Raw genomic sequence first — 26,214 nt, 5'->3', positions numbered from 1 at the left:
GGGGGTATATATTATATAGGGGGGTATACATTGTATGGGGGGTATTATATAGGGGGGTATATATTGTATGGGGGGTATACATTGTATGGGGGTATATATTATATAGGGGGGTATACATTGTATGGGGGGTATATATTATATAGGGGGGTATACATTGTATGGGGGGTATATATTATATGGGGGGTATACATTGTATGGGGGGTATATATTATATGGGGGGTATATATTATATAGGGGGGTATACATTGTATGGGGTATATATTATATAGGGGGTATACATTGTATGGGGGGTATATATTATATAGGGGGGTATACATTGTATGGGGGGTATATATTATATGGGGGGGTATACATTGTATGGGGGTATATATTATATGGGGGGTATATATTATATAGGGGGTATACATTGTATGGGGGGCATATATTATATGGGGGGGTATACATTGTATGGGGGTATATATTATATGGGGGGTATATATTATATGGGGGGTATACATTGTATGGGGGGTATATATTATATGGGGGGGTATACATTGTATGGGGGGTATATATTATATGGGGGGTATATATTATATAGGGGGTATACATTGTATGGGGGTATATATTATATGGGGGGGTATACATTGTATGGGGGGTATATATTATATGGGGGGTATATATTATATGGGGGGGTATACATTGTATGGGGGGTATATATTATATGGGGGGTATATATTATATGGGGGTATATATTATATAGGGGGTATACATTGTATGGGGGTATATATTATATGGGGGGGTATACATTGTATGGGGGTATATATTATATAGGGGGGTATACATTGTATGGGGGTATATATTATATAGGGGGGTATACATTGTATGGGGGGTATATATTATATGGGGGGTATATATTGTATGGGGAGTATATATTATATGGGGGAGTATACATTGTATGGGGGGTATATATTATATGGGGGAGTATACATTGTATGGGGGGTATATATTATATGGGGGAGTATACATTGTATGGGGGGTATATATTGTATGGGGGAGTATACATTGTATGGGGGGTATATATTATATGGGGGAGTATACATTGTATGGGGGGTATATATTATATGGGGGAGTATACATTGTATGGGGGGCATATATTATATGGGGGAGTATACATTGTATGGGGGGTATATATTATATGGGGGAGTATACATTGTATGGGGGGTATATATTATATGGGGGAGTATACATTGTATGGGGGGTATATATTGTATGGGGGAGTATACATTGTATGGGGGGTATATATTATATGGGGGAGTATACATTGTATGGGGGGTATATATTATATGGGGGAGTATACATTGTATGGGGGGCATATATTATATGGGGGAGTATACATTGTATGGGGGGTATATATTATATGGGGGAGTATACATTGTATGGGGGGTATATATTGTATGGGGGAGTATACATTGTATGGGGGGTATATATTATATGGGGGAGTATACATTGTATGGGGGGTATACATTGTATGGGGGGTATATATCATATGGGGGGTATACATTGTATGGGGGGTATATATTATATGGGAGGTATACATTGTATGGGGGGTATATATTGTATGGGGGGTATATATCATATGGGGGGTATACATTGTATGGGGGGTATATATTATATAGGGGGTATACATTGTATGGGGGGCATATATTATATGGGGGAGTATACATTGTATGGGGGGTATATATTATATAGGGGAGTACATGGAGGGTATATATCATATGGGGGGTATACATTGTATGGGGTATATATCATATGGGGGGTATATATTATATGGGGGAGGAGGTCTCCCATCGCGTCCCATTGCAGGAAGTGATGGAAGACCTGAAAAGTTCCCGTTGTCCCCAGGACAGGAAGTGAGGGGAAATCTTCCATTGGGGACACTGCTTCTGGTGACAACAGAGGGAATTTCCTCTCATTTGTGTCCCCTGGACAGGAAATGAAGGGAAATCCCCCCAGATCCGCCCCCACTCCATCCATAAATACACAGTTTTGGCTGTATGTTGATTTTTGAGGGGCGGAGTGTAGCGGTGGATTGGGCGGAGTTCAGGAAATCGCTTATCCAGCGCCGGTTGCGTCGGGTTACATTTCCAGCTCCACCCAGATATGACGGAGGAGCTGCGCTTTGCTCCCCGGGACACTCCAGACACAGCGGGACCCCACGAGGCGCATGGTGTGTCATGGCTATAGTTGTCAGCGATGGAGTCGGAGGCGTCCTTTAGGATCTATATTTCACCTCCAAATCTCCAGCCTGACTCCGCCATGAACAGCTCCGGTGGGGGAGGGGGATCCGCGGCGTTGATTTGCAGTAAATTGAGGCTGTCGGAGATTTTCCGTCTCGGAGATGAGAATTGTGAAATGTCTCTTCTGTTCAATCAAACAAATCCGAAATCCGCCCCGCTGATTAGAGCGCGCCGAGCGCTTCCCGTCCAGGCCGGGGCCAATTATCGGTGGAGTGCATCACATGGGGGGGATGGGGGATCCTGGACTGGCCCCAATGCGTCTGCAGGTGAGACACACTCACGGTGGAGCAGGGGCGGACTGACAACTCATGGGCCCCGGGCAATAGGGGATCATGGGGCCCCCGGGCAATAGGGGATCATGGGGCCCCGGGGAATAGGGGATCATGGGGCCCCTGTGTCCTCACCCACACTCAAACCACACCCAAAAAAGCCTATGAAAGGTACCAGGGGCATCTCATGGGGCCCCCTACTGACCCCGGGCCCTCGGGCAGTGCCCGAATGGTCAGTCCGCCCTGGAGAAGAGCTACAACTGAATTCAGACACTGACTCCACCCCGATGGGGCCCCTCCCTCAGTCGCCCCCCCAATAATAATCACAGGTTCACTTTAGGGTGGAGAATCGTTTCCATAAAATGATGACATTTTCAACCACTGGGTGGCGGTATAGGGGAGGGGCTCCGCAGGGGAGGGGCTCCGCAGGGGAGGGGGCCCCAGGAACAGAACTGAACTGTCCCCAGAATGGTGAGGATGAGGATGGCAAGGGGGTAAGCAGACTATGTGACCATACCATGTGATGGGGGGGAGGGGCAGTTCATGTACTGAGGGGGCCATCCCTGCAGGTAGAGGGGTAGATTCTGTACTTAAGGGGGCAGTTACTATACTGAGAGGGGCAGTTCTGGACTGAGGGGAGGGGGGCAGTTACTGTATTGAGGGGGGCAGTTCCTGTACTTGGGGGGCAGTTCCCTGCAGTAAGGTGGCAGTTAGCATACTGTCAGGGGTAGTTCCTGTATGGAGAGAAGCAGTTTCCTACAGAGAGGGGGCAGTTACTATACAGAGAGGGGGCAGTTACTATACAGAGAGGGGGCAGTTACTATACTGAGAGTGGCACTTCCTGCAGTAAGGTGGCAGTTAGTATACTGACAGAGTAGTTCCTGTACTGAGGGAAGCAGTTACTGCAGAGAGGGGGCAGTTATTGTACTGAAGGGGGCAGTTCCTGTGCTAAGAGGGGCAGTTCCTGTAGGGAGGGGGACCATTACTGTACTGGAGGGGCAGTTATTGTAGTGATGAGGGCAGTTTGTACAGGGAGGGGGTGGGGCAGTTATTGTATTGAGGGACCACATCCTGCAGGGAGGGGGCAGTTATTGTATTGAGGGGCCACACCCTGCAGGGAGGGGGCAGTTATTGTATTGAGGGCCACACCCTGCAGGGAGGGGGCAGTTATTGTATGAGGGGCCACATCCCGCAGGGAGGGGCAGTTATTGTACTGAAGGGGGCAGTTCCTGTAGGGAGGGGGTAGTTCCTATACTGACAGGTACACATCCTGCAGGGAGGGGGCAGGTTATTGTATTAAGGGGCCACATCCTGCGGGGAGGGGGCAGTTATTGTATTGAGGGGCCACATCCCGCAGGGAGGGAGCAGTTATTGTATTGAGGGGCCACACCCTGCAGGGAGGGGGCAGTTATTGTATTGAGGGGCCACATCCTGCAGGGAGGGGGCAGTTATTGTATTGAGGGGCCACATCCCGCAGGGAGGGGGCAGTTATTGTATTGAGGGGCCACACCCTGCAGGGAGGGGGCAGTTATTGTATTGAGGGGCCACATCCCGCAGGGAGGGAGCAGTTATTGTATTGAGGGGCCACATCCTGCAGGGATGGGGGCAGTTATTGTATTGAGGGGCCACATCCCGCAGGGAGGGGGCAGTTATTGTATTGAGGGGCCACATCCCGCAGGGAGGGGGCAGTTATTGTATTGAGGGGCCACATCCCGCAGGGAGGGGGCAGTTATTGTATTGAGGGGCCACATCCCGCAGGGAGGGGGCAGTTATTGTATTGAGGGGCCACATCCCGCAGGATGGGGGCAGTTATTGTATTGAGGGGCCACATCCCGCAGGGATGGGGGCAGTTATTGTATTGAGGGGCCACATCCCGCAGGGAGGGGGCAGTTATTGTATTGAGGGGCCACATCCCGCAGGGAGGGGGCAGTTATTGTATTGAGGGGCCACATCCCGCAGGGAGGGGGCAGTTATTGTATTGAGGGGCCACATCCCGCAGGGAGGGGGCAGTTATTGTATTGAGGGCCACATCCCGCAGGGAGGGGGCAGTTATTGTATTGAGGGGCCACATCCCGCAGGGAGGGGGCAGTTATTGTACTGAAGGGGGCAGTTCCTGCAGAGAAGGGGTAGTTCCTGTAGGGAGGGGGTAGTTCCTATACTGACAGGTACACATCTTGCGGGGAGGGGGCAGTTATTGTATTGAGGGGCCACATCCTGCGGGGAGGGGGCAGTTATTGTATTGAGGGGCCACATCCTGCGGGGAGGGGCAGTTTCTGCAATGGGGGGGTAATTCCTGCATGGGGGGGCAGTACGATTGTTTTAGAGACAGTTTGTGCACTGAGTGCCCCTCCCCCATCTCTCTTATCTGCCCCCCACACCCGTCCTCTCCCATATTATCGGAGTTCTGGGTGTGGCGCGCCGCGCTCCTCCGCCCTCCTCCGTCTCCTCGGACACCACAACCATGAAGGTTCGCTGAGCCCCAAACAGGCGATTGGAGGAGAACGGCGCCGGATCCTCCTGTCTGTGCGACAGTCTTCCCCGTTTCTCCGGGTTCTCGCGGTCCGTTGTACATGGATTCCTGTGGGACGGCTTCTCATCGCCGCGTTTTCATCGCGCTGCATTTCTTGGCAAAACGTTGCGTTTTCGGTTTTATAGACTTCACTGGGAACGCCGCAGAAAAGCGCGGATTGTGTTTTTGATGCGTTTTAAATCTGCCTAGCAACAACTTTTTTTTTTAAACGCAAAGCAGAAACGGCTCATAGGTGTGACCCGGCCAATGGAACGCAAACGGCGCAGTGAGACGAAGATACGCGGCGAATGTGCGATGGTGAGGGCGTGGTCAATACATCCTACTAAATGTTAGGAATGGTAAAGGGGGTGTGGCTATATAGAACCTACTCGCTGTATACACGGCGCCCGTATCCCCCACACAGAATATCCCGAGACGTCTGGTGGATCGGGATCTAGTCTCCTGCAGCCTCTTCACTGCCACTTCCCGTCTCCATACACCCCAGTGATGCTGATCTCCTGCAGCCGCTTCGCAGCCACTTCCCGTCTCCATACACCCCAGTGATGCTGATCTCCTGCAGCCGCTTCGCAGCCACTTCCCGTCTCCATACACCCCAGTGATGCTGATCTCCTGCAGCCGCTTCGCAGCCACTTCCCGCCTCCATACACCCGTGATGCTGATCTCCTGCAGCCGCTTCGCAGCCACTCCCCGTCTCCATACACCCGTGATGCTGATCTCCTGCAGCCTCTTCACTGCCACTTCCCGCCTCCATACACCCCAGTGATGCTGATCTCCTGCAGCCGCTTCGCAGCCACTTCCCGCCTCCATACACCCCAGTGATACTGATCTCCTGCAGCCGCTTCGCAGCCACTTCCCGTCTCCATACACCCCAGTGATGCTGATCTCCTGCAGCCGCTTCGCAGCCACTTCCCGTCTCCATACACCCCAGTGATGCTGATCTCCTGCAGTCGCTTCGCAGCCACTTCCCGCCTCCATACACCCCAGTGATGCTGATCTCCTGCAGCCGCTTCGCAGCCACTTCCCGTCTCCATACACCCCAGTGATGCTGATCTCCTGCAGCCGCTTCGCAGCCACTTCCCGCCTCCATACACCCCAGTGATGCTGATCTCCTGCAGCCGCTTCGCAGCCACTTCCCGCCTCCATACACCCCAGTGATGCTGATCTCCTGCAGCCTCTTCACTGCCACTTCCCGTCTCCATACACCCCAGTGATGCTGATCTCCTGCAGCCGCTTCGCAGCCACTTCCCGCCTCCATACACCCCAGTGATGCTGATCTCCTGCGGCCTCTTCGCAGCCACTTCCCACCTCCATACACCCCAGTGATGCTGATCTCCTGCGGCCGCTTCGCAGCCACTTCCCGTCTCCATACACCCCAGTGATGGCCCCATGGCATTCCTCAGGGAGGGTTTCCTGATGGTGACACCAGAGGACTGTGTCTGGGTCATGTGTGCTGAACACGCCCACTTGTAGCCTCCATCAGAAGGCGGGGTCACAGGGTGACAACGCAGGAGCACAATTGGGGGACAGGGACAGAGTGTTGTCACCCCATGACAGGAAGTGCCTCCATGGCGGGATCACCGGGAGTATTACAATGAAAGCTGCAGATTTATAAGGAGTGGGAGTGACGTGTGAAGGACATGTATGTGATTGATATGACATGTCAGCGATCGCACACGGGACATCCAACACGCATCCCTCCCACCAATAATGAGACATCTCTGTATACAGAACCTTCACACTGTATATACCACATATACCCTCCCCCCTCCCCCCCGCTGGGTGTTATATACTATATATGGGGGGAGGAGTGTACAGCCAGTATATAGGGGGGGAGGAGTGTACAGCCAGTATATAGGGGGGAGGAGTGTACAGCCAGTATATAGGGGGGAGGAGTGTACAGCCAGTATATAGGGGGGAGGAGTATACAGCCAGTATATAGGGGGGGAGGAGTGTACAGCCAGTATATAGGGGGGAGGAGTATACAGCCAGTATATAGGGGGGAGGAGTATACAGCCAGTATATAGGGGGGAGGAGTATACAGCCAGTATATAGGGGGAGGAGTATACAGCCAGTATATACGGGGGAGGAGTATACAGCCAGTATATAGGGGGAGGAGTATACAGCCAGTATATAGGGGGGGAGGAGTGTACAGCCAGTATATAGGGGGGAGGAGTATACAGCCAGTATATATAGGGGGAGGAGTATACAGCCAGTATATAGGGGGAGGAGTATACAGCCAGTATATAGGGGGGGAGGAGTGTACAGCCAGTATATAGGGGGGAGGAGTATACAGCCAGTATATAGGGGGGAGGAGTATACAGCCAGTATATAGGGGGGGAGGAGTATACAGCCAGTATATAGGGGGAGGAGTATACGGCCAGTATATAGGGGGGAGGAGTGTACAGCCAGTATATAGGGGGGGAGGAGTATACAGCCAGTATATAGGGGGAGGAGTATACAGCCAGTATATAGGGGGAGGAGTGTACAGCCAGTATATAGGGGGGAGGAGTATACAGCCAGTATATAGGGGGGAGGAGTATACAGCCAGTATATAGGGGGGAGGAGTATACAGCCAGTATATAGGGGGGGAGGAGTATACAGCCAGTATATAGGGGAGGAGTATACAGCCAGTATATACGGGGGGAGGAGTATACAGCCAGTATATAGGGGGGGAGGAGTATACAGCCAGTATATAGGGGGGAGGAGTATACAGCCAGTATATAGGGGGGAGGAGTATACAGCCAGTATATAGGGGGGAGGAGTATACAGCCAGTATATACGGGGGAGGAGTATACAGCCAGTATATAGGGGGGAGGAGTATACAGCCAGTATATACGGGGGAGGAGTATACAGCCAGTATATACGGGGGAGGAGTATGCAGCCAGTATATAGGGGGAGGAGTATACAGCCAGTATATAGGGGGAGGAGTATACAGCCAGTATATAGGGGGAGGAGTATACAGCCAGTATATAGGGGGAGGAGTATACAGCCAGTATATAGGGGGAGGAGTATACAGCCAGTATATACGGGGGGAGGAGTATACGGCCAGTATATAGGGGGAGGAGTATACAGCCAGTATATAGGGGGGGAGGAGTGTACAGCCAGTATATAGGGGGGAGGAGTATACAGCCAGTATATAGGGGGGAGGAGTATACAGCCAGTATATAGGGGGGAGGAGTATACAGCCAGTATATAGGGGGAGGAGTATACAGCCAGTATATAGGGGGAGGAGTATACAGCCAGTATATAGGGGGGAGGAGTATACAGCCAGTATATAGGGGGAGGAGTATGCAGCCAGTATATAGGGGGAGGAGTGTACAGCCAGTATATACGGGGAGGAGTATACAGCCAGTATATAGGGGGGGAGGAGTGTACAGCCAGTATATAGGGGGAGGAGTATACAGCCAGTATATAGGGGGGGAGGAGTATACAGCCAGTATATAGGGGGAGGAGTATACAGCCAGTATATAGGGGGAGGAGTATACAGCCAGTATATAGGGGGGTAGTGTTATATATAGAGGGGTGTATATACGGGGGGAGGAGTATATATATATATACAGTTTGTATATAGAGGTGGAGCCGTATATAGGGGTATATGGAGTATACAGCCGGGCCATAGACAGATACATTGTATCACCTCGTTACACAGAGCCCCGCCCCCTCCGGGTGTGTCGGGTGACTGCGGGGGGTGTGATGGGGTCACGTGGTCCCGGAACTGCACGGAGGAACACGTGACTGGCCGGGTGAGCGCGGAGGTGACCCGAGAGAAGAAACTTCCCCAACTCCGCCCGGAACTGAAACTCCCATCTAATGTTATTACCCCCCCTCCCCCATATATAATAATTACCCCCCCCCCCTATATAATAATTATCCCCCCTCCCCCAAATATAATAATTATCCCCCCCTATATAATAATTATCCCCCCTCCCCCTCATATAATAATTATCCCCCCTCCCCCATATATAATAATTATCCCCCCCCTATATAATAATTATCCCCCCCCCCTATATAATAATTATCCCCCCTCCCCCTCATATAATAATTATCCCCCCCTCCCCCATATATAATAATTATCCCCCCCTATATAATAATTATCCCCCCCCCTATATAATAATTATCCCCCCCTCCCCCATATATAATAATCACCCCCCCCATATATAATAATTATCCCCCATATATAATAAATATCACCCCCCATATATAATCACCCCCTCCCACATTCCCCCCCCCCAGATTGTACACTCCCACATTCCCCCACCACCAGGTGTCTTCCATCTGCACCACCCATAATCAGGTAAGTCGCACTCACCCCATTATCTGGGTGTAGGGTGGAGCGGGGCGCCCCATTATCTCAGTGTAGGGTGGAGCAGGGCGCCCCATTATCTGGGTGTAGGGTGGAGCGGGGCACCCCATTATCTGGGTGTAGGGTGGAGCGGGGTGCCCCATTATCTGGGTGGAGCGGGGCGCCCCATTATCTGGGTGTAGGGTGGAGCGGGGTGCCCCATTATCTGGGTGTAGGGTGGAGCGGGGCACCCCATTATCTCAGTGTAGGGTGGAGCAGGGCGCCCCATTATCTGGGTGTAGGGTGGAGCGGGGCACCCCATTATCTGGGTGTAGGGTGGAGCGGGGTGCCCCATTATCTGGGTGGAGCGGGGCGCCCCATTATCTGGGTGTAGGGTGGAGCGAGGTGCCCCATTATCTGGGTGGAGCGGGGCGCCCCATTATCTGGGTGTAGGGTGGAGCAGGGCGCCCCATTATCTGGGTGTAGGGTGGAGCGGGGCACCCCATTATCTGGGTGTAGGGTGGAGCGGGGTGCCCCATTATCTTGGTGGAGCGGGGCGCCCCTTTATCTGGGTGTAGGGTGGAGCGGGGCACCCCATTATCTGGGTGTAGGGTGGAGCGGGGTGCCCCATTATCTGGGTGGAGCGGGGCGCCCCATTATCTGGGTGGAGCGGGGTGCCCCATTATCTGGGTGGAGTGGGGCGCCCCATTATCTGGGTGTAGGGTGGAGCGGGGCGCCCCATTATCTGGGTGTAGGGTGGAGCGGGGCGCCCCATTATCTGGGTGTAGGGTGGAGCGGGGCGCCCCATTATCTGGGTGGAGGGTGGAGCGGGGCGCCCCTTTATCTTGGTGTAGGGTGGAGCAGGGCGCCCCATTATCTCGGTGTAGGGTGGAGCAGGGCGCCCCATTATCTGGGTGGAGGGTGGAGCGGGGCACCCCATTATCTGGGTGGAGGGTGGAGCGGGGCACCCCATTATCTGGGTGTAGGGTGGAGCGGGGCGCCCCATTATCTGGGTGTAGGGTGGAGCGGGGCGCCCCATTATCTCGGTGGAGCAGGGCGCCCCATTATCTGGGTGTAGGGTGGAGCGGGGCGCCCCATTATCTGGGTGTAGGGTGGAGCGGGGCGCCCCATTATCTGGGTGTAGGGTGGAGCGGGGCGCCCCATTATCTGGGTGTAGGGTGGAGCGGGGCGCCCCATTATCTCGGTGGAGCAGGGCGCCCCATTATCTGGGTGTAGGGTGGAGCGGGGCGCCCCATTATCTGGGTGTAGGGTGGAGCGGGGCGCCCCATTATCTGGGTGTAGGGTGGAGCGGGGCGCCCCATTATCTGGGTGTAGGGTGGAGCGGGGCGCCCCATTATCTGGGTGTAGGGTGGAGCGGGGCGCCCCATTATCTGGGTGTAGGGTGGAGCGGGGCGCCCCATTATCTGGGTGTAGGGTGGAGCGGGGCGCCCCATTATCTCGGTGGAGCAGGGCGCCCCATTATCTGGGTGTAGGGTGGAGCGGGGCGCCCCATTATCTGGGTGTAGGGTGGAGCGGGGCGCCCCATTATCTGGGTGTAGGGTGGAGCGGGGCGCCCCATTATCTGGGTGTAGGGTGGAGCGGGGCGCCCCATTATCTGGGTGTAGGGTGGAGCGGGGCGCCCCTGGTGTTGTACGAGGATACGGCGTATGGCAGCTCCATATCTGTGCCCCCAGATGTGAGTGTGGCTGTCTTCCCTCTTGACTCCTCCCCCCTCAGGGGGTCACAGCCCCTCCCCCTCCCAGATCTGTCCTGTCAGCAGAGATAAGAGAGGGGATATAAGAGGGGGACTCCACCCGCCCGCCATCCTGAACACGCCGCTCTCCGGGACGCTGCCATGGTAAGGAGGCCCCCCTCCCCCCATTCAGTCCCCCCTCCCCCCATTATCAGTCCCCCCTCCCCCCATTATCAGGCCCCCAGCAGTGCTGCGTCTCTCCGGCATATGTGAGCGACATTTGTATCCAGCAGTGTCCCCTCATCCCATTTATCGGGGGTCAGCCACCCACAGACGGCGAGATCCAGCTTTGGGTGGAGTCATAGAGATGGATATTGATGGATTTTTCAGGCAGATCCTTTATTTCAGTTTTCGGTGGAGAGGGAAATGTTGGGTTTTTTACTGCTGTCTTCATCACTCCACCCAAAACTGAAAAATCAGCCGAGGACGCCATACTCCTCCAGTAGGACAGGAAAAATGCAGCTCCGCCCATAACAAGGGCCACTCCGCAGCAAAGAGGAAATTCACTTGTCGATGGAAGCTCCGCCTGAAATATTTTGGGTTGTTTCTATCCAATTGGCCCCGGAGAGTCCTCATCATATTGGGGGAGGGGAGTGCCGGGACAGTCCTTGCTCCACCCATAACGACAGAATGGATCTTCTTCACAATCATCGCTCTCATCCTTCTCCACCCTAATCTGAATTGTTGTGTTTCTTGCAGGCATGGTGAATTCAGACATGGCGAAGCCTCTGTTGGCGGGTGAGCGCGGTGACTCCGCCTCCATGGGCGTCCTCTGCGGGGAAACCCTCAGCATTCTGGGTAGCGGGGATTTTGCCCGATCGCTGGCCACCCGCCTCCTGTATTCCGGATTTAAAGTGGTGGTGGGAAGTCGGAACCCGAAGCGTAGCTCCGCCCTCTTCCCCGCCGACGCCGAGGTGACCTTCCAGGCAGACGCTGTCAAACGCGCGGCTGTGATCTTCGTGGCCGTCTTCCGCGATCATTACTCCACCCTGAATGGGCTGGCGGAGGATTTGGCGGGGAAAGTTCTGGTGGACGTCAGTAATAATCTGGAGATCAATGATGGCCGAGAGTCCAACGCCGAGTACCTGGCCGCGCTTTTCCCGCGATGTACCGTCGTCAAAGCCTTCAACGTGGTCTCCGCCTGGGCCCTGCAGTCCGGCCCCAAGGACGGCAACAATCAGGTGAGGAGGGGAAGCTCCGCCCCTTTTATCTGCTCGCTTTAGTGTGCGTAGAGCTTGTGTGTGCGTCCAGAGATGTTCATCTGCCGCCAACCAATCGATGTGCGTGTGACTGCGGCGGCTGCCATTGATGTGTACGGGCCAATCACAGGCGTCTGTCACCCCCCAACACAGAACTACGCCGATTATTGGGGTGCAACCCTCTAGAATCCCCCCGATTCCACATATAATCCCCCAATTCCCTCTGTAATCCCCTCGATTCCACATATAATCCCCCCGATTCCACATGTAATCCCCCCCAATTCCACATGTAATCCCCCCGATTCCACATATAATCCCCCAATTCCCTCTATAATTCCCCCCAATTCCACATATAATCCCCCCATTTCCCTCTGTAATCCCCCCAATTCCCTCTGTAATCCCCCCAATTCCCTCTATAATCCCCCAATTCCACATATAATCCCCCAATTCCACATATAATTCCCTCTGTAATCCCCAATTCTTCCTATAATCCCAAAATTCCACATATAATTCTCCAATTCTCTCTGTAATCTCCCAATTCCCTCTATAACCCCCCAATTCTCTCTATAATCCCCCCAATTCCCCTTATAATCCCCCAATTCCCCTTATAATCCCCCCAATTCCCTCTGTAATCCCCCAATTCCCTCTGTAATCCCCCAATTCCCTCTGTAATCCCCCCAATTCCCCTTATAATCCCCCAATTCCCCTTATAATCCCCCAATTCCCCTTATAATCCCCCAATTCTCTCTATAATCCCCCAATTCTCTCTATAATCCCCCAATTCCCCCTATAATCCCCAAATTCCACATATCCCCCCAGTTCCACATATAATCCCCCAATTCCCTCTGTAATCCCCCCAATTCCCCTTATAATCCCCCAATTCCCTCTGTAATCCCCCCAATTCCCGCTGTAATCCCCCCAATTCCCTCTGTAATCCCCCCAATTAGACATATAATCCCCCAATTCCCTCTACAATCCCCCAATTCCCTCTACAATCCCCCCAATTCCCTCTGTAATCCCCCCAATTCCCTCTGTAATCCCCCCAATTCCCTCTGTAATCCCCCCAATTCCCTCTACAATCCCCCAATTCCCTCTGTAATCCCCCCAATTCCCTCTGTAATCCCCCCAATTCTCTCTACAATCCCACAATTCCCTCTACAATCCCCCCAATTCCCTCTACAATCCCCCAATTCCCTCTACAATCCCCCCAATTCCCTCTGTAATCCCCCCAATTCCCTCTGTAATCCCCCCAATTCCCTCTGTAATCCCCCAATTCCCTCTACAATCCCCCCACTTCCCTCTGTAGTCCCCCCACTTCCCTCTGTAGTCCCCCCACTTCCCTCTGTAGTCCCCCCACTTCCCTCTGTAACCCCCCAATTCCCTCTGTAACCCCCCAATTCCCTCTGTAATCCCCCAATTCCCTCTACAATCCCCTCTACAATCCCCCAATTCCCTCTGTAATCCCCCCAATTCCCTCTGTAATCCCCCCAATTCCCTCTGTAATCCCCCAATTCCCTCTGTAATCCCCCAATTCCCTCTGTAATCCCCCCAATTCCCTCTGTAATCCCCCCAATTCCCCTTATAATCCCCCAATTCCCCTTATAATCCCCCAATTCCCCTTATAATCCCCCAATTCCACTTATAATCCCCCAATTCTCTCTATAATCCCCCAATTCCCCCTATAATCCCCAAATTCCACATATCCCCCCAGTTCCACATATAATCCCCCAATTCCCTCTGTAATCCCCCCAATTCCCCTTATAATCCCCCAATTCCCTCTGTAATCCCCCCAATTCCCGCTGTAATCCCCCCAATTCCCTCTGTAATCCCCCCAATTAGACATATAATCCCCCAATTCCCTCTGTAATCCCCCAATTCCCTCTACAATCCCCCCAATTCCCTCTGTAATCCCCCCAATTCCCTCTGTAATCCCCCCAATTCCCTCTACAATTCCCCAATTCCCTCTACAATCCCCCAATTCCCTCTGTAATCCCCCCAATTCCCTCTGTAATCCCCCCAATTCTCTCTACAATCCCACAATTCCCTCTACAATCCCCCCAATTCCCTCTACAATCCCCCAATTCCCTCTACAATCCCCCAATTCCCTCTGTAATCCCCCCAATTCCCTCTGTAATCCCCCCAATTCCCTCTGTAATCCCCCCAATTCCCTCTGTAATCCCCCCAATTCCCTCTACAATCCCCCCAATTCCCTCTGTAATCCCCCCAATTCCCTCTGTAATCCCCCCAATTCCCTCTGTAATCCCCCAATTCCCTCTACAATCCCCCCACTTCCCTCTGTAGTCCCCCCACTTCCCTCTGTAGTCCCCCCACTTCCCTCTGTAGTCCCCCCACTTCCCTCTGTAGTCCCCCCCAATTCCCTCTGTAACCCCCCAATTCCCTCTGTAATCCCCCAATTCCCTCTACAATCCCCTCTACAATCCCCCAATTCCCTCTGTAATCCCCCCAATTCCCTCTGTAATCCCCCCAATTCCCTCTACAATCTCCCAATTCCCTCTACAATCCCCCCAATTCCCTCTACAATCCCCCCAATTCCCTCTACAATCCCCCCAATTCCCTCTGTAATCCCCCAATTCCCTCTGTAATCCCCCCAATTCCCTCTACAATCCCCCCAATTCCCTCTACAATCCCCCCACTTCCCTCTACAATCCCCCCACTTCCCTCTGTAGTCCCCCCACTTCCCTCTGTAGTCCCCCCACTTCCCTCTGTAGTCCCCCCACTTCCCTCTGTAGTCCCCCCAATTCCCTCTGTAACCCCCCAATTCCCTCTACAATCCCCTCTACAATCTCCCCAATTCCCTCTGTAATCCCCCAATTCCCTCTGTAATCCCCCAATTCCCTCTGCAACCCCCCAATTCCCTCTACAATCCCCCCAATTCCCTCTACAATCCCCCCAATTCCCTCTACAATCCCCCAATTCCCTCTACAATCCCCCAATTCCCTCTACAATCCCCCAATTCCCTCTTCAATCCCCCAATTCCCTCTGTAATCTCCCCAATTCCCTCTGCAACCCCCCAATTCCCTCTACAATCCCCCCAATTCCCTCTACAATCCCCCCAATTCCCTCTGTAATCCCCAATTCCCTCTGTAACCCCCCAATTCCCTCTGTAATCCCCCAATTCCCTCTGTAACCCCCAATTCCCTCTGTATCCCCCCAATTCCCTCTGTATCCCCCCAATTCCCTCTGTAATCCCCCAATTCCCTCTACAATCCCCCAATTCCCTCTACAATCCCCCAATTCCCTCTGTAATCCCCCAATTCCCTCTGTAATCCCCCAATTCCCTCTACAATCCCCCCAATTCCCTCTACAATCCCCCAATTCTCTCTGTAATCCCCCCAATTCCCTCTACAATCCCCCAATTCCCTCTACAATCCCCCAATTCCCTCTGTAATCCCCCCAATTCCCTCTACAATCCCCCCAATTCCCTCTACAATCCCCCCAATTCCCTCTACAATCCCCCCAATTCCCTCTACAATCCCCCCAATTCCCTCTACAATCCCCCATTTCCCTCTACAATCTCCCCAATTCCCTCTACAACCCCCCAATTCTCTCTGTAGTTCCCCCACTTCCCTCTGTAATCCCCCCAATTCCCTCTGTAATCCCCCCAATTCCCTCTACAATCCCCCAATTCCCTCTGTAATCCCCCCAATTCCCTCTACAATCCCCCAATTCTCTCTACAACCCCTCAATTCCCTCTATAATCCCCCCAATTCCCTCTCTAACCCCCCAATTCCCTCTATAACCCCCCAATTCCCTCTCTAACCCCCCAATTCCCTCTGTAATCCCCCCAATTCCCTTTGTAATCCCCCAATTGTTCTGATCTGTTTGGATCAATCAGCAGTGAATGGTACGGATACAATGTAGTGAGAGGGAATTGTGTGCGGGGGAGGGGGGTTATGGGGGATATTGGGGATCACTGAGTCGTTGGGGGGCTGTTGGTCTTTATATGAATTATTTTGGATTGGAGAATAAAACGTTCCGGAGTCCTGAAGCTGCAGATCCGACCCCCGACCTCCGACCCCCGACCCCCGACCTCCGACCCCCGACCTCCCCATCATGTCAGCATAGAAGTGTCAGTCTGCAGCTCAAATCCACAACTCGGGATTTACACCCCGCCCTCCCGTGTGCCCGTCCTCCTGTCCCGTGTGCCCATCCTCCTGTCCCGTGTGCCCGTCCTCCTGTCCCGTGTTTCTGTCCATATGTTCCTCTTTCCGCCCGTGTCTGTGTGTCCGTCCTCCTGTCCCGCGTGTCCGTCCTCCTGTCCCGCGTGTCCGTCCTCCTGTCCCGCGTGTCCGTCCTCCTGTCCCGCGTGTCCGTCCTCCTGTCCCGCGTGTCCGTCCTCCTGTCCCGCGTGTCCGTCCTCCTGTCCCGCGTGCCCGTCCTTCCGTTCCCATGTCTTTCCCCCTGTCTGTTTCCATTTACATGTTTGTCCCTCCTTTCCATCCCCTTGTCTGTCCCCCTGTCCGTGTGTCTGTCCCCCCGTCCGTGTGTCTGTCCCCCTGTCTGTCCCCCCGTCCGTGTGTCTGTCCCCCTGTCTGTCCCCCCGTCCGTGTGTCTGTCCCCCTGTCTGTCCCCCCGTCCGTGTGTCTGTCCCCCTGTCTGTGTCTCCCTGTTCGCGTGTCTGTCCCCCCCGTCTGCGTGTCTGTCCCCCTGTCTGCCCCCCCGTCCGTGTGTCTGTCCCCCTGTCTGCGTGTTTGTCCCCCCGTCCGTGTGTCTGTCCCCCTGTCTGCGTGTTTGTCCCCCCGTCTGTGTGTCTGTCCCTCTGTCTGTCCCCCTGTCTGTGTGTCTGTCCCCCCGTCCGCCCCCCTGTCTGTGTCCCCCGTGTTGTCACTATGGGGGCTCCGCATTGTTCTCACCAGGAAGCCCACCTTGAGGAATGACCTGCAGGACAGGAAGTGGCTGGAAGAGGCTGCAGGAAATCCACAGGAGATGCAAAAACAAAGAAGCTAAAATGGGATTTTCTAAGAGAAAGGAAATAGATTTTCAGGCCAATAAACGTCGTATAAGTTTGGGGATCCACTTTGTGGCGCACTGGTGGCATGCTGACGTGGCCTCTCAGCCAGTAATACTGTCACTTTAGCATGCCTTAAGCTCCATTTCGCAGTTTGATGAATGGGACCTCCTGTCCCCCCGAGGTGACTCCACCTTCCCTACACTGAATGTATCTGGTGACACCAGTCTGTAGAATCCCTTCCATGGAGTAGTTGTCACCCGATTATTGCTGGAGTTGGGTGGAGCAACTTTATAAAAGTGTAAAACTGTCAGAACTGACATTTATGGTGGAGATCCTCTGGGGGGGTCACAGTGTAGATTATTGTGTCTCTGGGTGATGGTGTCCATGAATCTGTCTGGGATCAGCCATGAACCAATGAGAGTGAGCCGTCTGGAATTTGCATTGACGTTTTGCTCCGCCCCCTCTAGGTCCTCATCTGCTCGGACAGCATTGACGCCAGGAGTCGCGTGGCCTCCATTGCACGCAGCATGGGCTTCACCCCGGTGGATATGGGGGCGCTGTGTGCAGCCCATGAGATAGAGAACATCCCCCACCGCCTCCTGCCGCTCTGGAAGATCCCCGCCGCCCTCGCCCTCTGCCTCTTCTTCTTCTTCTATCTCTATAACTTCGTCCGGGTCGTCCTTCACCCGTATCTGATGGAGAACAAGAACCGCTTCTACAAAATGCCGGTGGAGGTGATGAACGTCACCCTGCCCTGCGTGGCCTACGTCCTGCTGTCCCTGGTCTACATGCCAGGAGTCCTGGCCGCCATTTACCAGCTGCGCAACGGCACCAAGTACAAGCGATTCCCGGACTGGCTGGACCAATGGATGATCCACCGCAAGCAGATGGGTCTGGTTAGCTTCTTCTTCGCAGCCCTCCATGCGTTGTACAGCTTCTGTCTTCCTATGCGTCGCTCCGCCCGCTACCAGCTCCTCGATGACGCCTTCAAACAGGTAAGTGGGCCGTCTCAGAGGCCAAATCCAGCTCTGTGTGCCGCCCCATCGGGTCAGTTGGAGAAATATATTCTCCCTTTTGGTTGGCATGTTTCTTTTAGTTCCTCGTGGACTTCTGGTTGCAGTCTATTAGGGGGTAGTGGGGTGTCTACAGCCCTCCAACTGCTGTTTAACTCTGTAGCTGCTGAATGGACCTTGAGGTTGGTTGGGTTGGGATTGGTTGGGATGGGATGGGTTGCAATGGGTTTGGATTGGGGTGGAGAGGGTTTTGTTGGAATGGTTTTGGTTGCTATGGGTTTGGTTGGAATGGGTTGCAATGTGTTTGATTTGGGGTGGGGATGGGTTTTGTTAGGATGGGATGGATTGCAATGAGTTTGCTTGCGATGGGCTGGGTTGCAATGGGTGTGGTTTGGGGTTGCGATCGGTTTTGATGGGATGGGCTGCAATGGGTTTGGTTGGCTTACATTGAGTTAGGATGGGTTTGGTCTAGGGTGCGGATGGATTTTGTTGGAGCAGGATGGGTTAGGTTGCAATGGGTTTGGATTTTGTTTGGATGGGTTGAGTTGCGATGGGTTTGGTTTGGGGTTCGGATGGGTTTTGTTGGAGTAGGATGGGTTGGGATGCAATGGGTTTGGTTGGCTTACATTGGGTTGAGTTACGATAGGTTTGGTTGGGATGGGTTGGGTTGCAATGAGTTTGGTTTGGGGTGCAGGTGGGTTTGGTTGGGATAGATTGAGTTTGCTTACGTTGGGTTGGGATGGGTTGCAATGGGTTTGGTCTAGGGTGCGGATGGGTTTTGTTGGAGTAGGATAGGTTGGTTTGCGATGGGTTTGGTTTGTGGTGGGGATGGGTAGAGTTGTGATGGGTTTGGTTTGGGGTGCGGATGGGTTTTGTTGGAGTAGGATGGGTTGAATTGCAATGGGCTTGGTTGGCTTACATTGGGTTGGGTTGTAATGGGTTTGGTTTGGGGTGCAGATGGGTTTGGTTGGGATAGGTTGGGTTGCAATGGGTTTGGTTAGCATATGTTGGGTTGGGTTGCAATTTGCTTGGTTTGGGGTGCAGATGGGTTTGGTTGGGATAGGTTGGGTTGCAATGGGTTTGGTTGGCTTATGTTGGGTTGCAATTTGCTTGGTTTGGGGTGTGGATGGGTTTTGTTGGAATAGGATAGATTTGGCTGGGATAGGTTGGGTTGCAATGGGTTTGGTTTGGGGTGGAGATGGGTTTTGTTGGGATGGAATGGGTTGGATTTCTATGGGTATGGTTTGGATGGGATGGAATGGATTTGGTTTGGGGCAGAGATGAGTTTGGTTGAGATGGAGTGAAACAACAAGAAGCGCACCAACCTTGCGCATTACCTCAGTAACCAAAATGTATTTAGTAAAAGAATGGTACTCACAAACAGCGAATAAAAACAGGCATGTAAGTCCTCCAAGGGACTTCAAAGGCAAGAGGCCAGCACGAATCCCATCATGGGGGTAGCCACTCAGTACAGCTTTATGCGTTTCGAAGGTCATGCCTTCTTCCTCAGAGCTCTGAGGTTACTGAGGTAATGCGCAAGGTTGATGCGCTTCTTGTTTCACTTCACAGTTCTGTTCGGGCTTCCCCAGCCTTGGTTTGGAGCTGCACGACCTTGTATACTCCGGTGGTTGCTTTTTCGGAGTTTGATTTCATCTACTCACCACCGGCCTGGGTCCCGGAGCGCAGGAGAAATCGCATTTGGTCATTTGGTTGAGATGGGCCAGGTTGCAATTGGTTTGGTTTGGGGTTTTGATGGGATGGGTTGGGTTGCAATGGGTTTGGGGTTTTGATGGGATGGGTTGGGTTGCAATGGGTTTGGTTTTGGGTTTTGATGGGATGGGTTGGGTTGGGTTGGGTTGCAATGGGTTTGGTTTGTGCTGGGAATGAGTTTTTTAGGATGTATTGGGTTGTGATGGGTTTGGTTTGGGGTGCAGTTGGGTTTTGTTGGAGTAGGTTGGGTTGGGTTGCAATGGGATTGGCTGGGTTACATCGGGTTGGGCTGAGTTAAAATTTTTTGCAAAATTAAAATAAAGACAGACATTACATCCTCGAAAACCCTGTACAGTAAAAGGCATAACATGGTCATCATCGAACTGTTGTTACATCCAAGTAAATCCATCAAGACCCTGCCTGAAGAACATCTACAAACCCTTGCTCACAAGTCAGGTAGAGACACAGTTGTCCTTCATGTATTCCAACATGATAACCACCCCAAACACACCTCCAAGACCACCACTGCCTTGCTAAAGAAGCTGAGGATGAAGGTGATGGACTGGCCAAGCATGTCTCCAGACCTAAACCCTATTGAGCATCTGTGGGGTGTCCTCAAACGGAAGGTGGAGGAGTGCAAGGTCTCTAACATCCACCAGCTGCGTGATGATGTCATGGAGGAGTGGAAGAGGACTCCAGTGGCAACCTGTGAAGCTCTGGTGACCTCCATGCCCAAGAGGGTTAAGGCAGTGCTGTAAAATAATGGCGGCCACACAAAATATTGACACTTTGGGCCCAATTTGGACCTTGTCACTTAAGGGTGGAGTCACGTTTGTTGCCGGCGGTTTAGACATTAATGGCGGTGTGTTGAGTTATTTTGAGGGGACGGCAAATTTCCATGTTATACAAGCTGTACACTGACTACGTCACATTGTAGCAAAGTGTCATTTCTTCAGTGTTGTCACATCAAATATTGACACAAATGTGAGGGGGGGCTCACTTCTGGGAGATACTGTGTGTGTGTATATATATATATATATATATACATTGTATACAGTCCGGGGGAGGGGGGACGCACTTCTGGGAGATACTGTGTGTATGTGTATATATATATATATACAAACGTTGAGGCTCTTGGAAATGTGTGGTTCATCACCAATTATAGAAGGGTTGCATGGATGAGAACGCCCACAGGAGGGTGTCCACCTCGTCGACACATAGTGGATGGATGGACTGGCTTCCATTATGCTCTCTCCTGAATATATTGGCGCTAGTTTGGCCCCTGGTTGGTGGTTGGATAAAGCTGAGGATTTTATATTCTGCCAGTTTGCATTGGTATATCCCAATACCGCCTCCACTTACCTCCTGGAAAAGTGGACATCTGCTCCACGAAGTCATGATTGTACCAGTCCTGCCGTGATACCTCTAGTTTCTACAGACACATGAAGGACGATTCTGCCTCCACCACACCTGGTACAGGTAGTTTGTTGGTTTATTTGGATGTAACAAGAAATCTGAATAAATATTTTTACATATTACTGTACAGTTTTAAGAGGATATATAACAAGGAGATGTCCGATTGCACACTCTGGGTACCATGAACAGTCCCTTCACATTGTTTTATTTTTTTTTTAATCTTATGTTGCAAAAAAAGCCCAAACCCAACCCATCCTAACCAAAACCATACCTAACCCAACCCACCCTTACCATACCCATCCTAACCAAACCCATCCTAACCAAACCCAACCCACCCTAACCAAACCCAACCCATCCTAACCCAAACCATACCTAACCCAACCCACCCTAACCAAACCCAACCCATCCTAACCCAAACCATACCTAACCCAACCCACCCTTACCATACCCAACCCATCCTAACCAAACCCAACCCATCCTAACCAAAACCATACCTAACCCAACCCACCCTTACCATACCCAACCCATCCTAACCAAAACCATACCTAACCCAACCCACCCTAACCAAACCCAACCCATCCTAACCAAACCCAACCCATCCTAACCCAAACCATACCTAACCCAACCCACCCTTACCATACCCAACCCATCCTAACCAAACCCAACCCATCCTAACCAAAACCATACCTAACCCAACCCACCCTAACCAAACCCAACCCATCCTAACCCAAACCATACCTAACCCAACCCACCCTTACCATACCCAACCCATCCTAACCAAACCCAACCCATCCTAACCCAAACCATACCTAACCCAACCCACCCTTACCATACCCAACCCATCCTAACCAAACCCAACCCATCCTAACCAAAACCATACCTAACCCAACCCACCCTAACCAAACCCAACCCATCCTAACCCAAACCATACCTAACCCAACCCACCCTTACCATACCCAACCCATCCTAACCAAACCCAACCCATCCTAACCAAAACCATACCTAACCCAACCCACCCTAACCAAACCCAACCTAACCAAACCCAACCCACCCTAACCAAACCCAACCCATCCTAACCAAATCCATACCCAACACATTCCTTACCAAACAGAACCCATTCCATCCTAACCAAAACCATACCTAACCCAAACCACCCTTACCATACCCATCCTAACCAAACCCAACCCATCCTAACCCAAACCATACCTATCCCAACCCACCCTTACCATACCCAACCCATCCTAACCAAAACCATACCAAACCCAACCCACCTTAACCAAACCCAACCCACCCTAACCAAACCCATCCTAACCAAAACCATACCTAACCCAACCCACCCTTACCATACCCAACCCACCCTTACCATACCCAACCCACCCTAACCAAACCCAACCCATCCTAACCAAAACCATACCTATCCCAACCCACCCTTACCATACCCAACCCATCCTAACCAAACCCAACCCATCCTAACCAAAACCATACCAAACCCAACCCACCTTAACCAAACCCAACCCACCCTAACCAAACCCATCCTAACCAAAACCATACCTAACCCAACCCACCCTTACCATACCCAACCCACCCTAACCAAACCCAACCCATCCTAACCAAAACCATACCTATCCCAACCCACCCTTACCATACCCAACCCATCCTAACCAAACCCAACCCATCCTAACCAAACAGAACCCATTCCATCCTAACCATACGCAACCCAACCTCTGTAATAGTGGCTGTGGTGGATGTAACAGGCAATAGTCATGTGACCCAGGCACTGGTGACTGTCCAATCAGAGGTGTGTCTGTGTTTCAGGTGAAGCAGAATGTGACGAGCTCCTGGGTGGAGGAGGAGGTGTGGAGGATGGAGCTCTATCTCTCGGTGGGGATTCTAGCGCTGGGAATGCTCTCCCTCCTGGCTGTGTCCTCCTTACCATCTGTAGGGAACTCCCTGAACTGGAGAGAGTTCAACTTCATCCAGGTGAGAGTCGGCATCATTCCGCATATGGGCGGAGCAGATTCCTAAAGAATCCATTTCCTGTTCTTCCATCATGGCGGCTAATGGCTCTTCCTGCCATCTCTTCTCCTCTCCCAACTCATCTCTTCTACCCTCTATTCCCCTCCCTTCCTTTCCAATCTCTGCTCCTCTCTTGTCCCCTTCCACTCTCCTCTCCCATTTCCAATCTTCTCCTCTCCCACCTTTCTTCCCCAAGCCCATTTCCATTTCTTCACTCTCTTCTCTCTTCTTTTCCATCTCTGCTCTCCTCTCTTCCCCTCCTATGCTTTCCTCTATGTTCCCTCCCATCTCCACTCTTCTCCTGCCATCTCTTCCCCTTCTCTCCTCTCCCATCCCTTTTCATCTTTACCTCTCCCTTCCTTTTCTGTGTCTTCTCCACTCCTTTTCTTCTGTGTTCTCTCTCCTCTCCCCCATCTCTTCCCTTTTTTTCCTCTCATTTTCTTTACCGTCTGCTCTTTTCTCTGTCTCTATTTCCCTCTTCTCCAATCCATACTCCTCATCTCTGCTCCTCTCCTCCCATCTAGTCACCTTTCATCCTCTCTTCTAACTTTTCCCTTCTACTCTCCTCTCCCATCTGTACTGCTCTTCTTTCCTTCTCTCCCACCCCTTCTCCATTCATCCCTTATCCTCCCATTATTTCCTCTAATATGTCCCATCCGGTCTCCTCCCCCACTCCTTTCCTCCTCCATTTCCACTGTCCTCCACCTTCTGTCTTTGTACATTCTCTCCTCCCATCTGTTCTCCTCGCCTCCATTCTCCTCTCCCATCTCTATCCCTATCCTGGCAAATCCCTTCTCCTCATCCATATTTTCTTCAAGCTATCTCTTCTCTTTTATATATCGCCTCCACTCTCCTCCACACCACTGCTTCTCTCTCCTCTGCTTCTGTGTCCACTCCCCTTCCCTCCTACCTGTCCCCCCATTCGCCTCTCCACTCCCTACTCCCCTCCCCTCTCTTCCCCCACCGCCCCCTCCTCTCTCTTCCCCCACTGCCCCCCTCCTCTCTCTTCCCCCACTGCCCCCCTCCTCTCTCTTCCCCCACTGCCCCCCTCCTCTCTCTTCCCCCACTGCCCCCCCCCCTCTTTCTTCCCCCACTCCCCCCTCCTCTCCCCTCTCCTCTTTCTTCTCCCACTCCCCTCCCTTCCCCTCCTCTCCCCCATTCTCATCCCCTCCTCTTTTTTACCCCACTCCTCTTTCTAACCCCACTCCCCTTGCCCCTCCCCTCCTCTCTCCCACTCCCCTGGGGACATGGACAGTTCAGGAACTCCTCTCTGTATGAAAGTGTCTCCTAAGGCCTCTTGCACACGGCACTTGTTTTGTGGGTATTCCTGCGTGTAGTTTCCCCCCCTCGGCATCAGCGCCTGCGCCCCCCCTCCCTCCGGCATCAGCGCCTGCGACCCCCCCCCCCTTGGCATCAGCGCCTGTAACCCCCCCCCCCCTGGCGTCTGCGGACACCCGGAATCAGCGTCTGTGACCCCCCCCCCCCTGGCATCGGCGTCTGTGACCCCCCCCCCCCTTGGCATCGGCGTCTGTGACCCCCCTGGCATCGGCGCCTGGGACCCCCGGCATCGACATCTGCGACCCCCCCCCCCCCGGCATCAGCGCCTGCGGACCCCCAGCATTGGCACCCCCGGCATCGGCGCCTGCGGACCCCCCGGCATCGGCGCCTGCGGACCCCCCGGCATCGGCGCCTGCGGACCCCCCGGCATCGGCGCCTGCGGACCCCCCGGCATCGGCGCCTGCGGACCCCCCGGCATCGGCGCATGCGACCCCCAGCATCGGCACCCCCCGGCATCAGCGTCTGCGGACCCCCGGCATCAGCGCCAGCGACCCCCCCCCCCCCCGGCATCGGCGCCTGCGACCCCCCCGGCATCAGCGCCTGCGACCCCCACCCCCGGAATCGGCGTCTGTGGCCCCCCATCTGCAGTGCTGTGACCTGGTGGCGCTCAGTGCAGCACACAGCCGCAGCCCCCCCTCCCCGGTGAGACTGAAGAATTGGTGATGTGCGTCCTCCTCCGCCACTAACGAATCTTTCCACTTTTCTCCTCCAATTATTTCTTCTTTCTCTCGGATACAAATGAAGTGAATATTGTGACACGTTAATTCCTGACTTTTCTGGTCGCAGGGGACGCCCCCCATCCCCCCACCATTCCCCCCCCCCCCCCCCCCACATATCTGAATTCGGCTTAATCAGGCCCCCGCCGTAATGCACAAAGTCTGACGTTTCTGTTCTTTCTGTGTCTTTGCAGTCCAAGTTGGGATTGGCTGCGCTGGTGGCCGCCACCCTCCACACGCTGGCCTTCGGCTGGAAGCGAGCGTTCCAAGCAAACCGCTACAAGTTTTACCTCCCGCCGACCTTCACCCTGACCCTCATCCTGCCCTTCATCATCATCCTCGCCCGCGCCGCTTTCCTCCTGCCGTTCCTCCACGCAAAACTGACGCGGATCCGCCGGGGCTGGGAGAAGAAAACTGGCACCAGGTTCTCGGATCTCAGCGACACGTCCACGGAATGTTCCAGCAATCTATAGACTGATGGAGGGACCGGAGGAGTTCAGAGGGGGGTGCCGGACCGATGGGAGGGACCGGAGGAGTTCAGAGGGGGGTGCCGGACCGATGGGAGGGACCGGAGGAGTTCAGAGGGGGGTGCCGGACCGATGGGAGGGACCGGAGGAGTTCAGAGGGGGGCGCCGGACCGATGGGAGGGACCGGAGGAGTTCAGAGGGGGGCGCCGGACCGATGGGAGGGACCGGAGGAGTTCAGAGGGGGGTGCCGGACGGAT

General features: G+C 53.3%; 1 protein-coding gene across 3 annotated transcripts; it reads left to right on the top strand.

Annotated features, from left to right (window-relative positions):
- The first annotated feature begins 8,770 nt into the window (after window positions 1–8,770).
- STEAP3 (STEAP3 metalloreductase) lies at window positions 8,771–26,204 on the top strand. 3 transcript variants are annotated; one of them, XM_089664848.1, is made up of 5 exons: window positions 8,771–8,818; window positions 11,810–12,291; window positions 17,749–18,276; window positions 23,236–23,400; window positions 25,685–26,204. In XM_089664848.1, the coding sequence occupies exons 2-5, from the start codon at window positions 11,812–11,814 to the stop codon at window positions 25,961–25,963; spliced, it is 1,452 nt and encodes a 483-aa protein (XP_089520974.1). In that variant the 5' UTR covers window positions 8,771–8,818; window positions 11,810–11,811; the 3' UTR covers window positions 25,964–26,204. The 3 variants fall into 3 exon arrangements, with proteins under 3 accessions (XP_089520974.1, XP_089520972.1, XP_089520971.1); XM_089664846.1 differs by lacking the exon at window positions 8,771–8,818 and adding an exon at window positions 9,312–9,369; XM_089664845.1 differs by lacking the exon at window positions 8,771–8,818 and adding an exon at window positions 10,968–11,215.
- The last annotated feature ends 10 nt before the right edge of the window (window positions 26,205–26,214 follow it).

The sequence above is a fragment of the Staurois parvus genome, unplaced genomic scaffold, assembly GCF_062004578.1.
Source record: "Staurois parvus isolate SC_StPar_1 unplaced genomic scaffold, SC_StPar_1.0 ptg002068l, whole genome shotgun sequence".
Taxonomy (NCBI): domain Eukaryota; kingdom Metazoa; phylum Chordata; class Amphibia; order Anura; family Ranidae; genus Staurois; species Staurois parvus.
Note: the sequence above shows the minus strand (reverse complement) of the source record. Positions and strands in the feature narration are given on the sequence as shown.